This window comes from Tursiops truncatus, chromosome 10, assembly GCF_011762595.2.
Source record: "Tursiops truncatus isolate mTurTru1 chromosome 10, mTurTru1.mat.Y, whole genome shotgun sequence".
In the NCBI taxonomy this organism is placed as follows: domain Eukaryota; kingdom Metazoa; phylum Chordata; class Mammalia; order Artiodactyla; family Delphinidae; genus Tursiops; species Tursiops truncatus.
In genome coordinates this window covers 63483206-63501331 of record NC_047043.1, presented here as the reverse complement: position 1 = coordinate 63501331, position 18126 = coordinate 63483206, and the positions used below count along the sequence as shown (strand labels likewise).

Here is an 18126-nt window from a genome sequence, read left to right as displayed (position 1 = left end):
TGCCCTGAGAACCCTTTACCTCTTCCTTTTCAGTGGAGAACAGCAACCTTTGACCTCCTGGGATAAATGGCCATGGGTGGCCTTGTGTGTCCTTGACTAAACAGGAGCAGTGGGGAGGCACTCGGCTTGCACTGTGGGTCTGGAGAACCCACCCTCTCAGGGTGCACTGAGGTTGTGTGCAGGGTCTGCAGGTAGGGGCTTCTGTGGGCTGGGCAGAGCTGACTCACAGCAGAGGCCTGTGGAGCCAGAAGTGCTTCCATGAGATGCCCTCCCTCTTGGGAGCCTGTGCTCAGGCCTGGGCAGTGGGCATGGCCCAAGTGGCCCCATGGGTGATGTGAACCTCTGAGCCCCTGGTCCCTTGATCATTTGGTCACTCTGTCCACAGCATTGTTTTCTTTTTGTAATGGATTCCCCAGGAGGGCGTGGGATGAAATGACCTCTGCACTTGGGATGTTCACCCTCCTGATGGGTAGGAGGTGACTTGTCTGTGTATAGGTGAGGGGTGTTGTGGGGTTTGGAAGTCCTAGGTCCCCCTCTGGGGTGACGTAGGTCCTAAAGGGTGTGCACTTGAGTGAATGGGTCTGGGGAGGGGAGGATTCCAGGCACATGGAGGGGGCCCCCCACAAGCTGCACAGCCAGGAGAGGCAAGGTGGGTGAGGGCCTTGAAGCACAGCAGCTTGGCTGAGGTGGTGATGGGTGTTGGGGAGTTGTGGAGCATAAAGTTAGGGAATGAAGTGGAGGACCCAGAGGGCCACTCTGATGTCCAGAGGCCAGGGACGAGGGAACCAGGGAAGGGGTGCCATCCTGGTGGGGACAAGGTGCTGAGTCATGGACCCAGGTGTTGGAAGAGAAGGTGGAGGGAAGGGAGCGAGCCGAGGAGTTGGGGAGGGAGAATTTGGAAGGCAGAGTCGGGTATATGAGAATGATGACTCTTGATGGGTGGCAGGTGGGAAGAGGGTGCCTGTGATTTAGCTCTTCTGACAGCAGCCAGTATGGATGACCAGAACCCTCTGATTGAGGCTCCCCCAAGCCTGTGGAGGCTCTGGGGGCTTCCAGAGTGATCTCTGTGTGACAAATTTTGCCTCCCAAGAGGCTGTCCCAATGGCCATGAGCCAAAGCTCTCCAGAAGTCCTAATAGGATGGACTAGGTCCTGGCTCCTGAGTTTTTGCAGTGGGCAGGGCAAGGTATGGAGGGCCCAGCAGAGGGCACACCTGGGCCTCAGGAGAGAACCCAAGTGTACCTCCTTTGGAAGGCCCAAGTATTTGCAGGTGAGGGAGTCCAGACTTGCCCAAGGCTTCTTAGCTTGGGGCGGGCCCAGGTACAGGTCTGGAAGGAAATGTGCCCTTGCTTGTGCACTTTTGCAGCGGTGTGCCCTCCTTTAACAGCCGGGCTAGGTGTGGTATCACCTCCACTTGGCGGTCAGCAAATAGGCGTGTGTGTTTGGGGGGCAGGGGTCAGGTTACTTGGCTTAGTGATGGCGCAAGCCCAGGCCCAACCCCACAGCCTGCGCTCTTCCCGCACAGCCAGAGGTGGGGGCCGGAAGGAGACGCCGGCTGTTTGGGAGTCCTGGGAGTAGAGCCGGTGGGCAGACCTGGTGCGGTGGGGAGAAACAAGGCGCCTAGGAGTTCAAGTTGGAGGAGGACGACCACAGGAACCAGGTATTGGACAGGTAAGAGGGAGCTCGCGGCGCCGCACAGCGGGGGTGGTGGTTAGCGAACAGGCGGGGCAGGTGAGGGGCGTGGGTCCCACCCGGCGCTGGCAGGCAGGTAGGCAGAGGCCGGGGCGCGGTGCAGAGCGCGACCCCCAGTCCGGCACCTCCCATCCCCAAGGCCTCCCAATTCCGGTTCCAGCGCGGCACGCAGGTGAGGCCCGGCGGGACTGGGCGGGGTGGGGCAGCTGGTCCTTGGGGCTCCCGCTCCTCACCCTCCTCCCGCCGCCGTCCGCGTTGCCCTGGCTACCGCCGTGGTGCAGCCCGCCCCCCCGCCCCCGCGAAGGAGGGGTGTAGTCCCCCGCCCTCGGCAAGTGCAGAGCCGGGCGGGCTGGAATGCGGGGTCCCGGGCGGCTTGGGGCCGCGCGCCTGGCTCTCCCGGCTGCTTCCGGCCTGGCCTGGGCGGCGGGCGGGGGGAGGGCGGCCCGGCGGGCGAGGGGGGGGAAGGAGCGGAGCCGGGCCCGGCCGACGCGGCTTTGTCTCCTTTGTTCCCAGCGGTGGCAGCGCCGCGGCGGGAGGGGCGGGCAGCGGCCGCAGTTTTCCGCCCCTCGGTCTCCGGGTAACAGCTGCGGCTCCGCCAGACCCACCTCCGGCGGGGGGCGGGGGGGGGGGAAGGCCGCCGCCGCCGCCGCCGCCGCCGCCGCCGCCGCGCGCGCAGATCTCGAGCCCGGAACGGCCGGCGCCCGCCTCGGTGTGCTAGTCCTGCGGGGCCCGGCCGGGTGGTGAGTGCGGGGCCCGGGGCCGGGGCGGTGGGACCGGGGCGAGGCGGCGCATCCCCGGGATGGAAGGGCCTGGAGCTTCGATGCCGCCGGGCCTGGGCAGCCCGTGTGAATGGTGGTCGGCTTCGGTCCTGAGAGTTGGGACCATACTACTCCGCGCGAAGGGAAACTCTGGCGGCTCCGCCTGTAACGCGATTGGGAGACAGAGGAGGTGGAGCTGCTCCTCCGCGCCCCCTCCTCGCCAACGCCGCCGCAGCCGCCTCAGCCCGGGACCGGCCGGCCTCTTCCCCGCCCTCCCAGGACCACTGGTGGGGTCCTTGCTCTGGTCGGGGAGGAGGGAGGAGGGTCGGGGAAAAGTCGACGGGGAGGTCGAGGCTTCCCCTACGTAGTAACAGCCCTTCCAGGCTGCGCTCGGCGCAACTGACAAAAGGCAGCCTGTGATCCCCCTGCCACGCACCCCCAGAGGGGAAGCCCCAGCCCCCCATCCGCCGTATATATACTGACGGTGGGTGACTGATGAGCACTCCTTGAGTCCTCACCGGTAAATGGTGGACCCTCACCCCCACCCCCACCCCACCTCGACACAAACAACAGGGTAAGCACTGTGCACTCTTGCGCTGTCAATTAGTAACTTCTCTTGGGTGGACCCTGGGAGCAGAGCGAGGGCAGAAAGGAAAGGCCGGTTTCCCACTCTAATCCCCGCGACTCGGTAAATGAGGGCTGGGATATGAACCCTCTCCCAGTTTGAAGGGCAGAGTTTATAAGCCCTCTTGGTTGGTGAGGACAGCCCCAGGAGGGCGGGGAGAGGTGCTTGCTCTTTGCAGACAGAAGTTAGGCAGCCTTGGGCCCTGCTGAAGCGGTCCAGAGAAAGGTGGGCCCAGAAGAGCTAGGCTTTGGCTGTGACTCTGGCTGGGGTTTGAGATCTGGGGAATGGGCAAGAGATCCTAGCTGTGTAAGTTGGGGACCTGAGGCCCAGCTCCAAACCAGCCTTTTCAGCCTGCTCTGGCCTCGTCATTAATAAAAGTGGGGCTGACCCTGTGTCATCCTTCAAGAAGCCAGGTGGCTTGGAGAGGATTGTGGGTTCCATATCTCCCCTGTTGGCTGGGTTTTCTTGGCTGTGAAATGAGGGTTCTTTCAACATGTAAGGAGCACCTGCTCTGTGCTAACGTTTGTCCTGGTTACTGGAGCCTCTGAATCAAAAGTCACATTCCCTGCCTTTAAGGAGTTTCAAGGAACTGCCTTTAAGGAGTTTTAAGGAGTGTGGAACAAGGAGAAGAGTGGCCTTGGTTGGTGCCTCTAATGCCAGGCACACACCATATCATGTTTAATGGTCAGAACAGCCCCGCCTCCCATTCTCCAGATAGGAAACCTGAAGCTTAGAGAGCCCAAGGCAGAGCTGCAATATACACGAGGGTGGTGGCTGGGGATGTCCACTGGCCATGTGTAGTGGGCTCCTCAGGAGCATGGGGGGACAGGGAAGGCTTCCCTGGGAGGTGATGGTTGGGCACCAGAGTTAATGGGATAGAGAGGGAGTGGGCACGGAGGAGTGTGAAACAGCCTGCAGTTCAGGCTGGCAGGAACGAAGAGCATGTGCGGGGGAGCACTGGCATGGATCGCACAGGAGAGCATGTGGACTGGAGGGCTTGACCTTTATACTCCAGCCCCTGGGGTGCCCCAAAGACTCTGGAAGGAGGGATGTACTCCGATACATCGCTTGAAGTTCCCCTGAGGTGGGAGGGGGTAAGCTGGAGGGGCTGGGAGCTGCTCTATGGCTGGTGGCAGAGGTTAAGTGAAATATGTGCCCTTCTTCTTTTTGTCCTCCTCCTACCCATGGTATGTGGGGAAGGGCGAGGGTTGCTCGGCCCTGTGGCAGTGATTGAAGAAGCCTGACACTTTTCCCAGCGTGAGTCGGTCTCCAGTATCCTATGTGGCCTTGCCAGGAGCTGTTCTGATCCTGCCCATCCGCTTCCTGTGGGCCACTCGACCCAGCTGGGATTTTACATTTAGGGATTGTCCTGGTTGCTGCCCTTTGAGGGCTGGAGAACTTTGGCTTGAAGTAGGCGCTGAGCAAATGTTTGTAAGCGAATGCTGGGTCAGACCCTCTGCCCAAGGCACATCCCTAGGCGGGAGGTGGTAGGAGGGACTGAGCAGTGGCTGAGCATGGGAGATGGCCTCTGCCCATCCTCAGGCAGACCCTGTCTTCCCAGAGGAAGAAACTTTCTCCCCCCATCCCTTGGAAACAAGGTGGGGGGTTCCTGGGAAGCCTGGCCTTGCCACAGTCCTGGGCTTCTCGCCGGGTTCACGACTCTCCCTGCCGGCCCCCTCCTCCTACCCCCTCAGTGGCAAACAGAGGCTGCCTTGTTCCTGCTCCCATAGAGCTGCCCTGTTCTCTGCACACTAAAAATGGAAACCCCCAAGCTATTTTGGGAGCACTGCCCAGCCAGGCCGTGGCCACAGTACTCTGCTTCCACCGGGCTGCTGGACCCTCCTCCAAGCCTACGCCCAGCCCTGCTCACTCTGGGCCAGCCTCAGGAGCACCCTGCCGGGAGCCTTGGCTGGAAGGAGCCAACCTGGACCCTAGGAAGCTCTGGGAACAGAGTGAACAGGCAGACTGGCAGCTGGGTGGTGGGAGGGGCTGGGCCATGCCGCCTGGGCACAGGCAAGTAGGGGAAGTGTCTCAGCTTGGGATGCATGCCCTGTCCTCTGTGCTTTACCAATCTTGGTGCTCCTGGCTGGAGACCATCCAGGTCTGGGAAAGGTGGCTGGTGTCACCTGGCTTCAGGTGGAGCCTGCAAGGATGGGTCTGTGAGGAGAGCAGGCACTCAAGGTCTGCGAAGGTCCTGGGGATGTGGGGCACATCTAGTATGGTGACTTCCTTTAGGACAATCCCCCCTGCCCCCCACCCTCCAGCCCTGCTCTGCTCTGCCCTGCCCTGCAGGAGAGGAGATAGCAAGAGATGGCCTGGCTTCTGCAGCCCTCTAGGACTTAGGGCTCAAACCAGGGAAGTGTGTGTGAGTCTGTGTGTGTGGGGTCTGAAAGTGGGTGGTGGTGTGTATGTCTTGGGTGGGTGGGTGCATGTGATGTGCCTGTGTGGAGTGCATGTTTCTTTGTGTAAAAAGTTTGTCTCTGTGGACGTGTCTTTGTGCAGGTGTCTAAGTGCAGGTGGGTAGCGTGTCTGTGTGGGACGTTTGCCTGTATTTCTGGGCATGTGTCTCCGTGTGCTATGCACAGGCAGTATGTGCATGCATCTGTGTGTGTGCTCGTGCCCATGTGTTTGTGTGTAGGTGTGTGCATCCAGGGTGGGTGGTATGTATGCTTCTTGGTGTGTGCGAGCATGTGTCTGCTTATGTGCTGGTGGTGGTTTGGGCCTAGGCTAGCCCCGGGCCTGTGTGGAGGGTATGTACCAGGGTACCCTGATAGGGGAGAGTTTGGGCAGAGGATGAGGATGGGAGAGTGCCGAGAACGGGCTGCAGGGGGCACAGGACTAAAGTGGGGGCCTGACTGGGCCCTGCCAGCCGCGCAGCTCCTTCCTAGCTGCCCTTTCCCAGGCCCTGAGGGTGCTTGGTTCTGCTGCCCTCCCCCTCTGTAGGCTCTGAGGAGGCGTCCCTGTGGAATGTGTTTGGTGGCCGAGGGCCAGGCTGGGCCCAGCTCCACCAGCAGACTGGGCAGCCGAGAGAGGTACCTTTGTGCTGCCTCCATGGTGGGGAGCCCAAATGCCTGCAGCCCAACCCCCAGCTTCATGCTCTGCTTTCTCCCTGGCTAGGTGACTCTCACACGGGGCATGCTGTTGTCTCCTGATCCAGCTGGCCTTGCCAGGTGAGCCTGACCTCACACCTAGGTGTCTGGGAGCAGTGTGACTCCCACCTCTGCTGAGGGCTCTCCAAGGTGGGGTCTAGCTAGCCTTTTAGGCCCTATCCCTGGCAGCCTTTTTTTTAAAAAAATTATTTATTTTGGCTGTGTTTGGTCTTCGTTGCTGTGCGCGGGCTTTCTCTAGTTGCGGAGAGCAGGGGCTACTCTTTGTTGCGGTGCGCAGCCTTCTCACTGCAGTTGCTTCTCTTGTTGCGGAGCACGGGCTCTAGGCACGCGGGCTTCAGTAGTTGTGGCATGTGGGCTCAGTAGTTGTGGCTTGCGGGCTCTAGAGCGCAGGCTCAGTAGTTATGGCGCACGGGCTTAGTTGCTCTGCGGCCTGTGGGGTCTTCCCGGACCAGGGCTCGAACCCGCGTCCCCTGCATTGGCAGGCGGATTCTTAACCACTGAGCCACCAGGGAAGCCCTCCCTGGCAGCCTTAACCCCCCTCATCTCTCTGGCCCTTTGGTTCTGTGGTTATTACCCTTCTGGATTCCTAGCCTGAAAGGCCCTTCATCCAATTCTTACCCTACTCTAACATGCAGGTGGCCCATGAGACCTTGCCCTCCCTTTTTCTGCCCAGGAAACTGACATCCATGCAGAGGGTGCCTTTCTCTCTTTGGGGTTCTGGGTCCCTTCTTCCCATCCCTTGCCCTCCTGCCCCTTCCAGGCCCTCGTCCCTGGGAATGGGATGTTTCCCATGTCTCTGCCCCTTTAGCCTCTTACCCTTGGACCCTGTTATGACATAGGGCAGGGCAGGGTGAGGGGTGTGGGGTGCAGGTCTCCTGAGAGAGTAGTGCTTACAGAGAATGGGCAGCGTTGAAGTTTCCAGGAAAATGTCTCCTGACCTCTTGCTAGTGTGTGGTCCTGGGGTCATCCTAACCACAGTGCCATCTAAGCCTGGTCCTCCCTGCTCCCCCCTCCCTGAGTTAGGAGGGGCGTCTTGGCAGCATCACAGTCCTACTCCTCACCAGTGGTCCCACGGTGCTCACGCGGCCACATGAGCCCCGCTCAACCTCTCTCCCTACCAGGTGACCATGCCTGCCCTCGGCCCAGCTCTTCTCCAGGCACTCTGGGCCGGGTGGGTCCTCACCCTCCAGCCCCCTCCACCGACTGCTTTCACTCCCAATGGTACGCATCTGCAGCACCTGGCGCGGGATCCCACCTCAGGCACCCTCTACCTAGGAGCCACCAACTTCCTGTTCCAGCTGAGCCCTGAACTGCAGCTGGAGGCCACTGTGTCCACTGGCCCTGTGCTAGACAGCAGGGACTGTCTGCCACCTGTGGCACCTGATGAGTGCCCTCAGGCCCAGCCCACCAACAACCCAAACCAGCTGCTCCTGGTGAGCCCTGGGGCCCTGGTGGTGTGTGGCAGTGTGCACCAGGGGGTCTGTGAACAGCGGCGCCTGGGGCAGCTCGGGCAGCTGTTGCTGCGGCCAGAGCGACCTGGGGACACCCAGTATGTGGCTGCCAACGACCCTGCCGTCACCACGGTGGGACTGGTGGCCCAGGGCTTGGCTGGGGAGCCCCTCCTCTTTGTGGGGCGGGGCTACACCAGCAGGGGTGTGGGGGGAGGCATCCCTCCCATCACTACCCGCGCCTTAAGGCCGCTGGACCCCCAGGCTGCCTTCTCTTACGAGGAGACGGCCAAGCTAGCTGTGGGCCGCCTCTCCGAGTACAGCCACCACTTTGTGAGCGCCTTTGCACGCGGGGCCAGTGCCTACTTCCTGTTTCTCCGGCGGGACCTGCAAGCTCAGTCTCGAGCTTTCCGTGCCTATGTGTCCCGTGTGTGCCTCCGGGACCAGCACTACTACTCCTACGTGGAGTTGCCTCTGGCCTGTCAGGGGAGCCGCTATGGGCTGATCCAGGCTGCGGCTGTCGCCATGTCCGCGGAGGTGGCCCGGGGGGAGGTGCTCTTTGCAGCCTTCTCCTCGGCCGCTCCCCCCACTGTGGGCCGGCCCCCGTTGGCAGCTGCCGGGGCATCTGGAGCCTCTGCCCTCTGTGCCTTCCCTCTGGATGAGGTGGATCGCCTTGCTAATCGCACACGTGATGCCTGCTACACTCGGGAGGGCCGCGCTGAGGATGGGGCGGAGGTGGCCTACATTGAGTATGATGTCAATTCCGACTGTGCTCAGCTGCCCGTGGTGAGTCCTGGCACCGCCCAGCCCTTCCCTGTCTCTGAGGCCACTGGCCAGGCATTTACTGATCAGGTCAATGGATGTTAAGTGATTCCTTTGTGTCTGGGTGATGGATGGGTACCTTATGGTAAGAGTGGCATTCAGGGAGACAGAGAGCCAGCTGTGCAGGGGTGGGTTTGGACCAGGCGCTGAAGGGATGGCATTTGTGTAGGTGGACTGAAAGGGCATTTGAGGTTCTTGGGAATGGGGCAGGGACCCAGAATGTAGAGGGGATGGAATCTATTGTTTTAGGTTCTTGAGCGAGAGAGGCAGGTGAGGTTGAGACTTGTTTGGCTCTAGTCTCAGGATGGATGAAAAGGGTAGAAGCCACATATAGGGGGACTGAGTCAGTGAGAGGTGGGAGGAGACCCAGGTTAGTAGACCTGGAGAGGAGGATGCAAGCTGGAGAGGCTTTGGAAAAGTGGTCCAGGAGAAGGCTGAGTACATGAACTGGGGGAAGCAGCTCCCAGGCCAGGGATGGGAGAAAGTGGGGCCCCAGGCATGTGGGGATCAAAAGAGGGGGTCGGAGCCGCTGCAGACTGTGGAGGTAAGCCACTGAGGCAAGGCTAAGAACGCAGCTGTGGGAGAGCCAAGAGCTGGCAGAGATGGTGAGAAGGGGTGGGGTTGTCCAGGGAGGAGGGGCCAGTGGACGTTATCCAGGGAGGGCCTTATTTGTGCTTCTTGCTGCCTGCAGGACACCCTGGATGCTTACCCTTGTGGCTCAGACCACACGCCCAGCCCCATGGCCAGCCGTGTCCCCCTGGAAGCCACGCCAGTTCTGGAGTGGCCAGGGGTTCAGCTAACAGCCGTGGCGATCACTGTGGAAGATGGACACACCATTGCTTTCCTGGGTGACAGTCAAGGGCAGCTGCATAAGGTGAGTCCACAGGAGGTACTGGGCCCTGCCCCAGGATCTGGAGGCGACAGGCTGCTGGGGACCCAGGCTGGGCAGAGCTACGCCTGAGACCCCTGGGGCTGCGATGTGAGATATGTGATGTGTCCCTGGCCCTGGCTGGGAGAGATGACCTGTGTTCCTCTTTCTGGGGACGGGTGGTGTGACCTGTACTCTCTAGGAGGAAATTCTGTAAATTATTTTATTGGGGCGAGAGGGGAGGGCCTTGGGCCTCAGATCTTGTGGTCTCTGATCTCAGGTCTACTTGGGCCCAGGGAGTGATGGCCACCCGTACTCCACACGGATCATCCAGCAGGGGTCTGCGGTGAGCAGAGACCTCATCTTTGATGGGGCCTTCGAGCACCTGTACGTCATGACCCAGAGCACGGTGAGTGCCACGCGCCAGCCAGGGAGGGCATGACTGCGGGGAGGGGCCTCGGGGGAGCTGGGGGCCCATATGTGGAGAGCCACTGGTGCTTGGATTGTTGACCTCAAGTCCTCTTTGCTGCTGTAGCTTCTCAAGGTTCCTGTGGCCTCCTGTGCTCAGCACCTGGACTGTGCATCTTGCCTGGCTCACAGGGACCCGTACTGTGGGTGGTGTGTGCTCCTCGGCAGGTCAGCGCTCCCCCGACCCTGGCCCCTTCCCCAGCCCCACCCCAACCCCAGCCTCATGCCCTCAATTCTCCTGCCCTGTCCAGGGTTTCTGGTCCTTGGCCCTTGACTCTCAACCCTTGACCCCTGGATGCCCCAACGCCCTACTCTCACCCCTATCCTCCACCCTGACTTGCCAGGCCTGTCGTGGCCCACTTGAGGATCCTGCCCAGGTCCGTAGGATTGTAGGTGTCCCTGCCCCATGAACTGCCAGTGGCCCCGTGAGGGTCACAGGTGGACACTGGTCATTCTTGCCCAGGTGCAGTCGCCATTCCGAGTGCTCTCGGGGCCAGGGCTTAGAGCGGTGGCTGTGGAGCTTCCAGCCTGAGGTGGGCTGTCTGCAAGTGGCAACCTTGAGTCCTGCTAACATCAGCCGTGAGGAGAGGAGGGAGGTGAAGACCAGAGCAGGCGGAGCCCTGGCCGGGGGGAGCTCTGGTGATGGGTTACAACCTTGAATTTTAAGTACCACATGGCCTTGCCCAAGTCGCTTCTCTTGGGGCTCCGCTTTCTCCATCTGTTACTAACCCAGGCTGGAGGGTATTTGTGGTCACTGGGGGCTGGTGGCCGCTGGTGCCTGCCCACATTGGAAGCCTGTAAACGGAGCCCTGATCTGTAGCCCAGTGGCTCCAACAGCATGTCCTGGCCTCTCTTCGCAGGTTTTCTTGTCGGTACCCGATCTGCCACCCCTGTGGCCAGGGGAGTCTTATTCCTGCCACTTTGGGGAATACCAGAGTCCTGCCCTGCTGACCAGTTCTGGTGTGATGTGCCCCTCCCCAGACCCTAGTGAGGCTCCAGAGCTGCCGAGAGAAGCTGGTGGGTGAGAGAAGGAGCCAGCCCGGGGCCTGGGAGCCCCGCTCTCCTCCCATCTTGCTCCAAGGGGTGTGATCAGGATGAGGTGTGAATCCAGGCAAAGGGTCCTGCAGCGATGCCTTTCTCTGAGGTCCCCTCTGGTCCCCAATCCCTAAAGTCCCTGTTTTCTACTCTGTGGACTGTGTTCCCGACCCTGGGCACCCCTTCCTGGTCAGAGTGCTAAACCCACCCTGTGTGGTCTGGGACGTCAGCTCGGGGTCTGAGTGCCCCTTCCTGCTCCTCAGCCCAGCTCGCTCCTCCCTCTGCAGACCACGTCTCCGTGAGCCTGGAGCTCAGGTTTGGCACCGTCGTGATTGCCGAGGCTTCCCTCTCCTTCTATGACTGCATGGCCGTCACCTTGCTCCGCCCGTCTGCACAGTGAGTTCCTCACCCCGACCCCCAGCCCCTGGGCTGCCCTGTGGCGATCCGCACCCCATGGCTGTGCTCTGTGCAGGTGCCAGGCCTGCGTGAGAAGCCTCTGGGGGTGTAACTGGTGCGTCTGGCAGCACCTGTGCACGCACAAGGCCTTATGTGATGCTGGGCCCATGGTGGTCAGCCGACAGGTGAGCCCAACTCCTGACCGGGCCCCAGGGGGGGTTCGGGCTCCCCATTGTGAGGGTTTCTCTCATGGCCTGGGGTCTGTGTGTCTGCCTGCCCCGGGTGCTCTGTCGTGAGCACCTGAGCTGCTGTGTGTGACGGACTCACTGGAGGACGGCTGTCAACGTCCCACCTGTTTCGGGAGAGGACGTTTGTAGCTGAGAGGAGGGGAGGTCTGGCCTCGTGCCCCACCTTGGCACAGATGCCATAGACGCCCCTAGAGCGCGCCCTCCCCTTCCCCTCTGGAGAATTAATGGGCTGTTTTTGTTTCTCTTTTCCTTGGTCTCCTTTTCTCTTAACACACCCTTTGCCTGCCTGCTGCCCGCTCCCGCACCTGCCTGCTGAGTGGCCCTTCCTGTCTTTCTCTGCCTCCCCCTTCAGAGCCCGCCCCTCTCCCCAGCCCCTCCTGCAAGAGACGCACCCACCTCCTTCCCACCCACAGCCCCCAGGGCCACGGTCGCCCTGACTCCTGACGCCCTTCCTGTGGACACTCCTTCCACAGCCACAGCCTTGGATGTCCCCCCCGGGGCCAGGCCTTCCCTGCTCAGCCCCCGGGGGCCGTGGGCAGGTCCCGGCCCCACACCTGCCTCGGCTTCCACGGGCTCACCTCTCCACGAGGCCCCTCCTCCTCCCAGCCCCCGCCAGAGGCCTGGAACCGCTGTCCCTGCCCCTACAGCCTTCGGACCCATGGCCACCGCCGAGGACCTCTTGGCCTCCCACCCATCGCCCTCAGATGCAGCAGCACTGCCCCCCGCCCTTGCAGAGCCTGGCCCCGAGGCTCTCCCTTCTGCGGTACCCCTGGACCAGCCCCCCAGCACGGCTCCCGCCACCACTTTCCCAGGGGCCGCTGGCTCCACGAAGCCTGCTCTGGACTGGCTCATGAGAGAAGGCGGCGAGCTGCCCGAGGCGGATGAGTGGACAGGGGGTGACACGCCCGCCTTCTCCACTTCCACCCTCCTCTCAGGTGATGGAGACTCTGCTGAGCACGAGGGCCCTCCCGCCCCCCTCATCCTCCTGTCCAGCCTTGACTACCAGTACGACACCCCTGGGCTCTGGGAGCTGGTGAGACCCGGCCCAGGAAGGAGGCCTCAGGGGAGGGGATCGGGACAGATGCAGCCTCTTGGCCACCTTGCGATTCTGCAGGGGAAGGATGGAGGGGAGGGGGGCGTCCGCTGCCTCACGCTGGCCTGGCCCCGGGGTTGTGCCTGGGAAAGGGATGAGGCGGCAGGTGGGCTCCATAGACTGCCTGGCGCTTGGTGCCTGCAGGAGGAGATGACCTTGGGGGCAGGCTCCTGCCCTTGTGTGGAGAGTGTGCAGGGCTCCAGCCTGATGCCGGTCCACGTGCAGCGAGAAGTGCGACTGCTGGGCAGGAACCTGCGCCTCTTCCAGGTGAGTGTGTCCTCTTGGCAGCTGTTGCTGTGGCCTCCTTGGCTGTTGGCAAACTATGCGCGAGTCCTGGGGAGCAGGGGAGGGCACGGCCTCAGGTCTCAGTCCCAACCCGGGGACTGTGCTGGGGCTCTGTGGGGCTCACCAGGCCTGGCTTCTGAAGCTGCCCCCGTAGCTGTGTCCTCTGTCCCCAGGACAGCCCAGGCGACCATGAGTGTGTGATGGAGCTGGAGGGCCACGAGGTGGTGGTTGAGGCCCGGGTCGAATGCGAGCTGCCTCCAGATACCCGGTGCCATGTCACCTGCCAGCAGCACCAGGTACAGATCCCGAGTCCTGGGTGGGCAAGGGCGCACTAGCCACAGGCTGGCTACCAAGCTTAGCTGGCTGCACCGCACTCATCCCAGCCCATTCTCTGACTGAGTGACCCCGAGGGAGTCCTAGTACCCCAGCTCTGACCTCTGACCTTGTGCCCCATGGGGTCCTGTATCCCAGCTCTGGCCTCTGGCTTTGTGTTCCCATGAGTCATTTTGGTCCTTTCTCTGACCACCGTCTCCCCAGGCCTGACGCCTCCCCTAACCCTGGGCTCTGACCCCACTCCCATTTCTCCAGCTCAGCTATGAGGCTCTACAGCCAGAGCTCCGCGTGGGGCTGTTTCTGCGTCGGGCTGGCCATCTGCGTGTGGACAGTGTGGATGGGCTGCACGGTGAGTGACCCGGGGCTGCTGGGACTGGCTGGTGGCAACAGGGCTCTTCCTGGCCTGCCTCTCACATTCGTCTCTCCGCCCCCAGTGGTGCTGTATGATTGTTCCGTGGGACACGAGGACTGCAGCCGCTGCCAAACTGCCATGCCCCAATACGGCTGTGTGTGGTGCAAGGGGAAGCATCCACGCTGCGTGGCCCAGGAGGCCTGTGGCGAGGCTGAGGCTGTGGTCACCCAGTGCCCAGCACCCCTCATCCACTCGGTGTGTTGAAATGCTGGAGCATCCCTTCAAGGGGTTCGGGGTGCTATGGGTTCAGTGTCCCAAAAGGTGGGAGGCTGGGGCTGTCTCTCCAGGCTGCCAAAGGTCAACAGGTGCGTGGAGGTGAGCCATCCTTGTCCTGGAACAGGTGGAGCCACTGACTGGGCCTGTAGACGGAGGCACCCGTGTCACCATCAGGGGCTCCAACCTGGGCCAACACGTGCAGGACGTGCAGGACACGGTCAGGGTGGCTGGAGTGCCCTGTGCTGTGGACGCTCAGGAGTACGAGGTGTCCAGCAGGTGAGTGGGCTGGACTGACAGGAGCAGGGGGCACCCCGCGGGCTTCACAGCTGGCTTTCCTGCTTAGGGCCATCCACCCACTACTCGTCTGCCCTCCCCCTCCCCCTTTCCTTGGTTCTGATCACAGTGTCTCAGGGCTGGGGTTACTATCAAGGCCTTGGCTTTGTGCACAGACCTGCAGGTTTCTGGCCTGGGTCTAGTCACTGCTCAGAGCTGACAGGCAGCTCTGCTTCCTGGCACTGCCTAGGTGTGCTCACCCGGCTTTCCAAGTGACCACGGGCATAGTTGTGGTAGCAGGCTCCTTGGATCCCAGACAGCTGTGCTCTGCGGCTGACCTTCCCACCTGCTGACCCTTCTTCCCCAAGCACTGCCCTGGGCAGGCTCCTCACGGGGATAGACTTATGACACACCTGCTGAGTGTCAGGCCCCTCTGTCCAGTCCCTGGGACCCCTCCCACTTTCCCAGGGCTTGTGGCTTACAAGGCTGGCAGTTGCAGGGTCCCAAATGTGCACACGCAGAACACAGCGAAGGAGACATCCACAAGCAGCAGGTCTCCAACCTGCCGAATGTCAGGGTTACCTGGAGAGTTGGTTCAAAACCCCCCAGAGCAGGTCCTTAGACCACCTCCCTCCACTTCCTGCAGAGGTCTGGATCTGTAGGCCCGTGTTGGGGTCCCACAGTCTTATTTTCTTTCTTTTAAAAAATGTATTTATTTATTTATTTTTGGCTGTGTTGGGTCTTTATTGCTACGTGCAGGCTTTCTCTAGTTGCGGCGAGCGGGGGCTACTCTTTGTTGCGGTGCGCGGGCTTCTCATTGCGGTGGCTTCTCTTGTTGCGGAGCTTGGGCTCTAGGCGCGTGGGCTTCAGTAGTTGTGGCATGCGGGCTCTAGAGTGCAGGCTCAGTACAGGCTTAGTTGCTCTGTGGCATGTGGGATCTTCCCGGACGAGGGCTTGAACCCATGTCCCCGGCATTGGCAGGCGGATTCTTAACCACTGCACCACCAGGCAAGTACCCTGCAGTCTTATTTTCAACAAGACTCTGCTAGAGCATGTTGTTTCCCCCTGAATGTATTATGACTGAGAACTTTAGGTGAGTGTTAATGATTCTAGAACCGTGAGACTAAAGTACTTTCTGAACCGATTTATAAAGTGATTAAAATACATTCCAGCTGAAGCCTCTCCCGGGTAGTTCACACTTCGCTTGTTCTGTTTTCTCGGGGTGTTTGCAGTGACCGTGACAATGTCACAAAGAGTCGAACCACTGCAGGCTTCACATTCTGGAGATTAATTTGCCCCAAGCTTCTGTTTCCTGGCTAAGAACCAGCATTTCTTAGATTGCTCACTTTCCCTTCACGTCCATCCCCAGACCTGACTAGAGGCTTTCGGGAACGTTTTTTCATGAGGAAATCAAGTTTCCACCACCTTGTAACTGGTGCTGTGCCCACGGTGATGGTGGCTGGTTAGGCCCACTCATTAGCTCAGCAACCCACCTCTGCCACCAGCCTTACCAGGGCTGGTGCCCCACAGAGAGAGAAATTCTCCTTGTCAGGGGCCTCTGGGAGTGGACTTGAATGATTGAACCACAGATATTAATTCTCAGAGGCCAAAGCCTCCTGGTGAGTCATTAAGGAATTCCTTCCAAAGCAAGAGGATCTCTGTCAATCTTGGGAGCCAGGGAGAACACGTGATGTAGTGGGGCAGGGAGGGGGCGGCCGGGTCAGTTTGAAGGGCCCTTAGTGTGGCCCAGCACCCCAGCTTGCCCTGTGCCCACAGCCTTGTGTGTATCACTGGGGCCAGCGGGGAGGAGGTGGCAGGCGCTGTGATGGTGGAGGTGCCAGGAAGAGGACGCGGCGTCTCAGAGCATGACTTTGCCTACCAGGTGCCTGACTGTTGAGTCCCCACCAGCTACCCATGGGCCACCCCCTTAGGTGGCTCCTCCCAGCCCATTGGTTCGCCTCCCTGGGGCTCCCCACCCCAGGGCCTCCTTGTCTGCTCCCCCTGCCTCCCTGTTCTTGGCCTGATGCCTGTCTGTTTCTCCCTGTCCCCTTCCCACAGGACCCAAAGGTGCATTCCATCTTCCCGGCCCGAGGCCCCAGAGCCGGGGGCACCAACCTCACCCTGCATGGCTCCAAGCTTCTGACCGGGCGGCTGGAGGACATCCGAGTGGTAGTTGGAGACCAGCCTTGTCACCTGTGAGGGACGCTTCCTCATTCTGCAAAAATCCTTGAGCTCCGGGGAGAAGATGGAGGGGTGGGATACTAGGGAGAGCAGAAATGGGGAGAGGGCCAAGTCTGCTCCATCAAAAAGTGGCCAGCCCCTCTCGAAGCTGGGGCTTTCTTGGGAGTGCAGCCTCCAGGGTCACTTGTGGAGACTGCAATCAGCACTGAAGGGGGAAGTGAGCTGTGGCCCGAGTGGGTCCCGTGTCCTGGAATCACCCCTTTCCCCTTCCTGTGCCCCTCTGGCCCAGTCGGGCCTGCCTGCCACTTCTCCCTCCCTTCTCAGGCTGCTGGAGCAGCAGGCGGAGCAACTGCGGTGTGAGACCAGCCCACACCCCACGCCTGCCACACTCCCCGTGGCTGTGTGGTTTGGGGCTGCTGAGCGGAGGCTTCATCACAGCCAGTTCGAGTACACATCAGATCCCAATGTCACCTCTGCTGGCCCCGCCAAGAGCTTCCTCAGGTGCTGGGCCGAGGGCAGGGCTGCATGGCATGCGATTGGGAGGTCTTTGCAGCTCCAGTATATGGGGGTTTGTAGGGCTCTATGTGGGGGGCTTCGACTCCTATGCTGCTGGTGGGGAGAGGGGCCGTGGGGCTTTGGGTTGGAGCTGACCTAACATCAGGGACTGGGCTGTGCTTTAAAGCCTTGTTCACATAAGCCATAAGTGGCTCATGGGCTGTGTTTTCAGTGGAGGACGTGAGATATGGGTCCGTGGCCAGAATTTGGACGTGGTGCAGACACCAAGAATCCGAGTGACTGTGGCCACGAGAGCGCCAGGACCAGGCCAGGGGCTTGGGTGGAGGCACCGCGTGATCCCAGAGACGGCGTGCTCCCCCGGAGCCTCCTGTGGCGGCCTGCACGTAGGAGCCCCAAGGGCATCCCCTGCCTGCACTGGGCTAGCCATCGCCCACCTTGCCCCTCATCCCTCCCCCACCCCTAGACAGCTGTGGGTGGCGGGTACCAGTGGAGGCTATGTCCCCATCTTTGCTGGACGCCCCCCTTGTGCACCCTCAGCAGGCCCTCCCTGTCCTCCCTCCCTCTGCCCTAGTTTGAGGAGCCTTGCCACGTGAACTCCTCCCAGCTCATCACGTGCCGCACGCCGGCCCTCCCAGGCCTGCCTGAGGACCCCTGGGTCCGTGTGGAATTCATCCTTGAAAACCTGGTCTTTGACTTTGCAACACTGAACCCCACACCCTTCTCCTATGAGGCCGACCCCACTCTGCAGCCGCTCAACCCCGAGGACCCCACCGCACCATTCCGGCACAAGCCTGGGAGTGTGCTCTCTGTGGAGGTACTGCTCCTAGTGGGATCTGGCAGGGCCCCAAGACCCTTCACTTTGCCGGATGGTACTGCTGTGTGTGGCACAGGGGGCATGACTGCAAAGTAAGGGCCAGTGGATGGACATGGCGAGTGCTGAGGGGGCTGGCGGCGGGGTGCCTAGCCAGACACACCTGGCCGGGGCTTAGGTCCTGTGGTCTGGGTCCTGACATACCCTATGGCAGGTGTCTGAATAACGATATGTAAATAGTTTGGCACACGCAGTGGCGGCGAGGTACACAATAGGCGCCTGGGCTGATGCCCATTTGGCAGGCTGTCTCATGTGGACACATACTTGGCGTGTGTACTGACACACGCAGTAGCAGGGGCTCTGCTTTGTAAGGTCACTGCGTAGGATCTGGGGACAGCTTTATATTCTCCAGATTTTTAGCTCCGGAGAAGTTAAGACTCAAGGAAGAAGGATCGGGAGGGGCAGAAAAGGATCAGGGGGCAGCTTGGGAAACATCCATGGGGCTGTCACCCCATGTGCAGGACAAGAGGTGCTGAG

General features: G+C 61.0%; 1 protein-coding gene across 21 annotated transcripts in view; it reads left to right on the top strand.

Annotated features, from left to right (window-relative positions):
• Positions 1 to 39: 39 nt before the first annotated feature.
• The window catches only part of PLXNB1 (plexin B1), a 28286-nt gene continuing 10199 nt past the window's right edge, over positions 40 to 18126 (top strand). For 3 of the 21 annotated variants that reach the window (XM_073787903.1, XM_073787902.1, XM_033864861.2), the window contains exons 1-20: positions 1428 to 1670; positions 6192 to 6244; positions 7306 to 8418; positions 9146 to 9328; positions 9603 to 9731; positions 9858 to 9958; positions 10254 to 10386; positions 10651 to 10807; positions 11113 to 11221; positions 11298 to 11406; positions 11822 to 12829; positions 13021 to 13143; positions 13436 to 13529; positions 13615 to 13787; positions 13933 to 14084; positions 15858 to 15963; positions 16140 to 16276; positions 16587 to 16763; positions 16990 to 17161; positions 17350 to 17592. In XM_073787903.1, the coding sequence (XP_073644004.1) occupies positions 7312 to 8418; positions 9146 to 9328; positions 9603 to 9731; positions 9858 to 9958; positions 10254 to 10386; positions 10651 to 10807; positions 11113 to 11221; positions 11298 to 11406; positions 11822 to 12829; positions 13021 to 13143; positions 13436 to 13529; positions 13615 to 13787; positions 13933 to 14084; positions 15858 to 15963; positions 16140 to 16276; positions 16587 to 16763; positions 16990 to 17161; positions 17350 to 17592 (4413 nt within the window). In that variant the 5' untranslated portion in view covers positions 1428 to 1670; positions 6192 to 6244; positions 7306 to 7311. The other 18 variants (XM_073787895.1, XM_073787892.1, XM_073787893.1 and 15 more) reach the window with 18 other exon arrangements.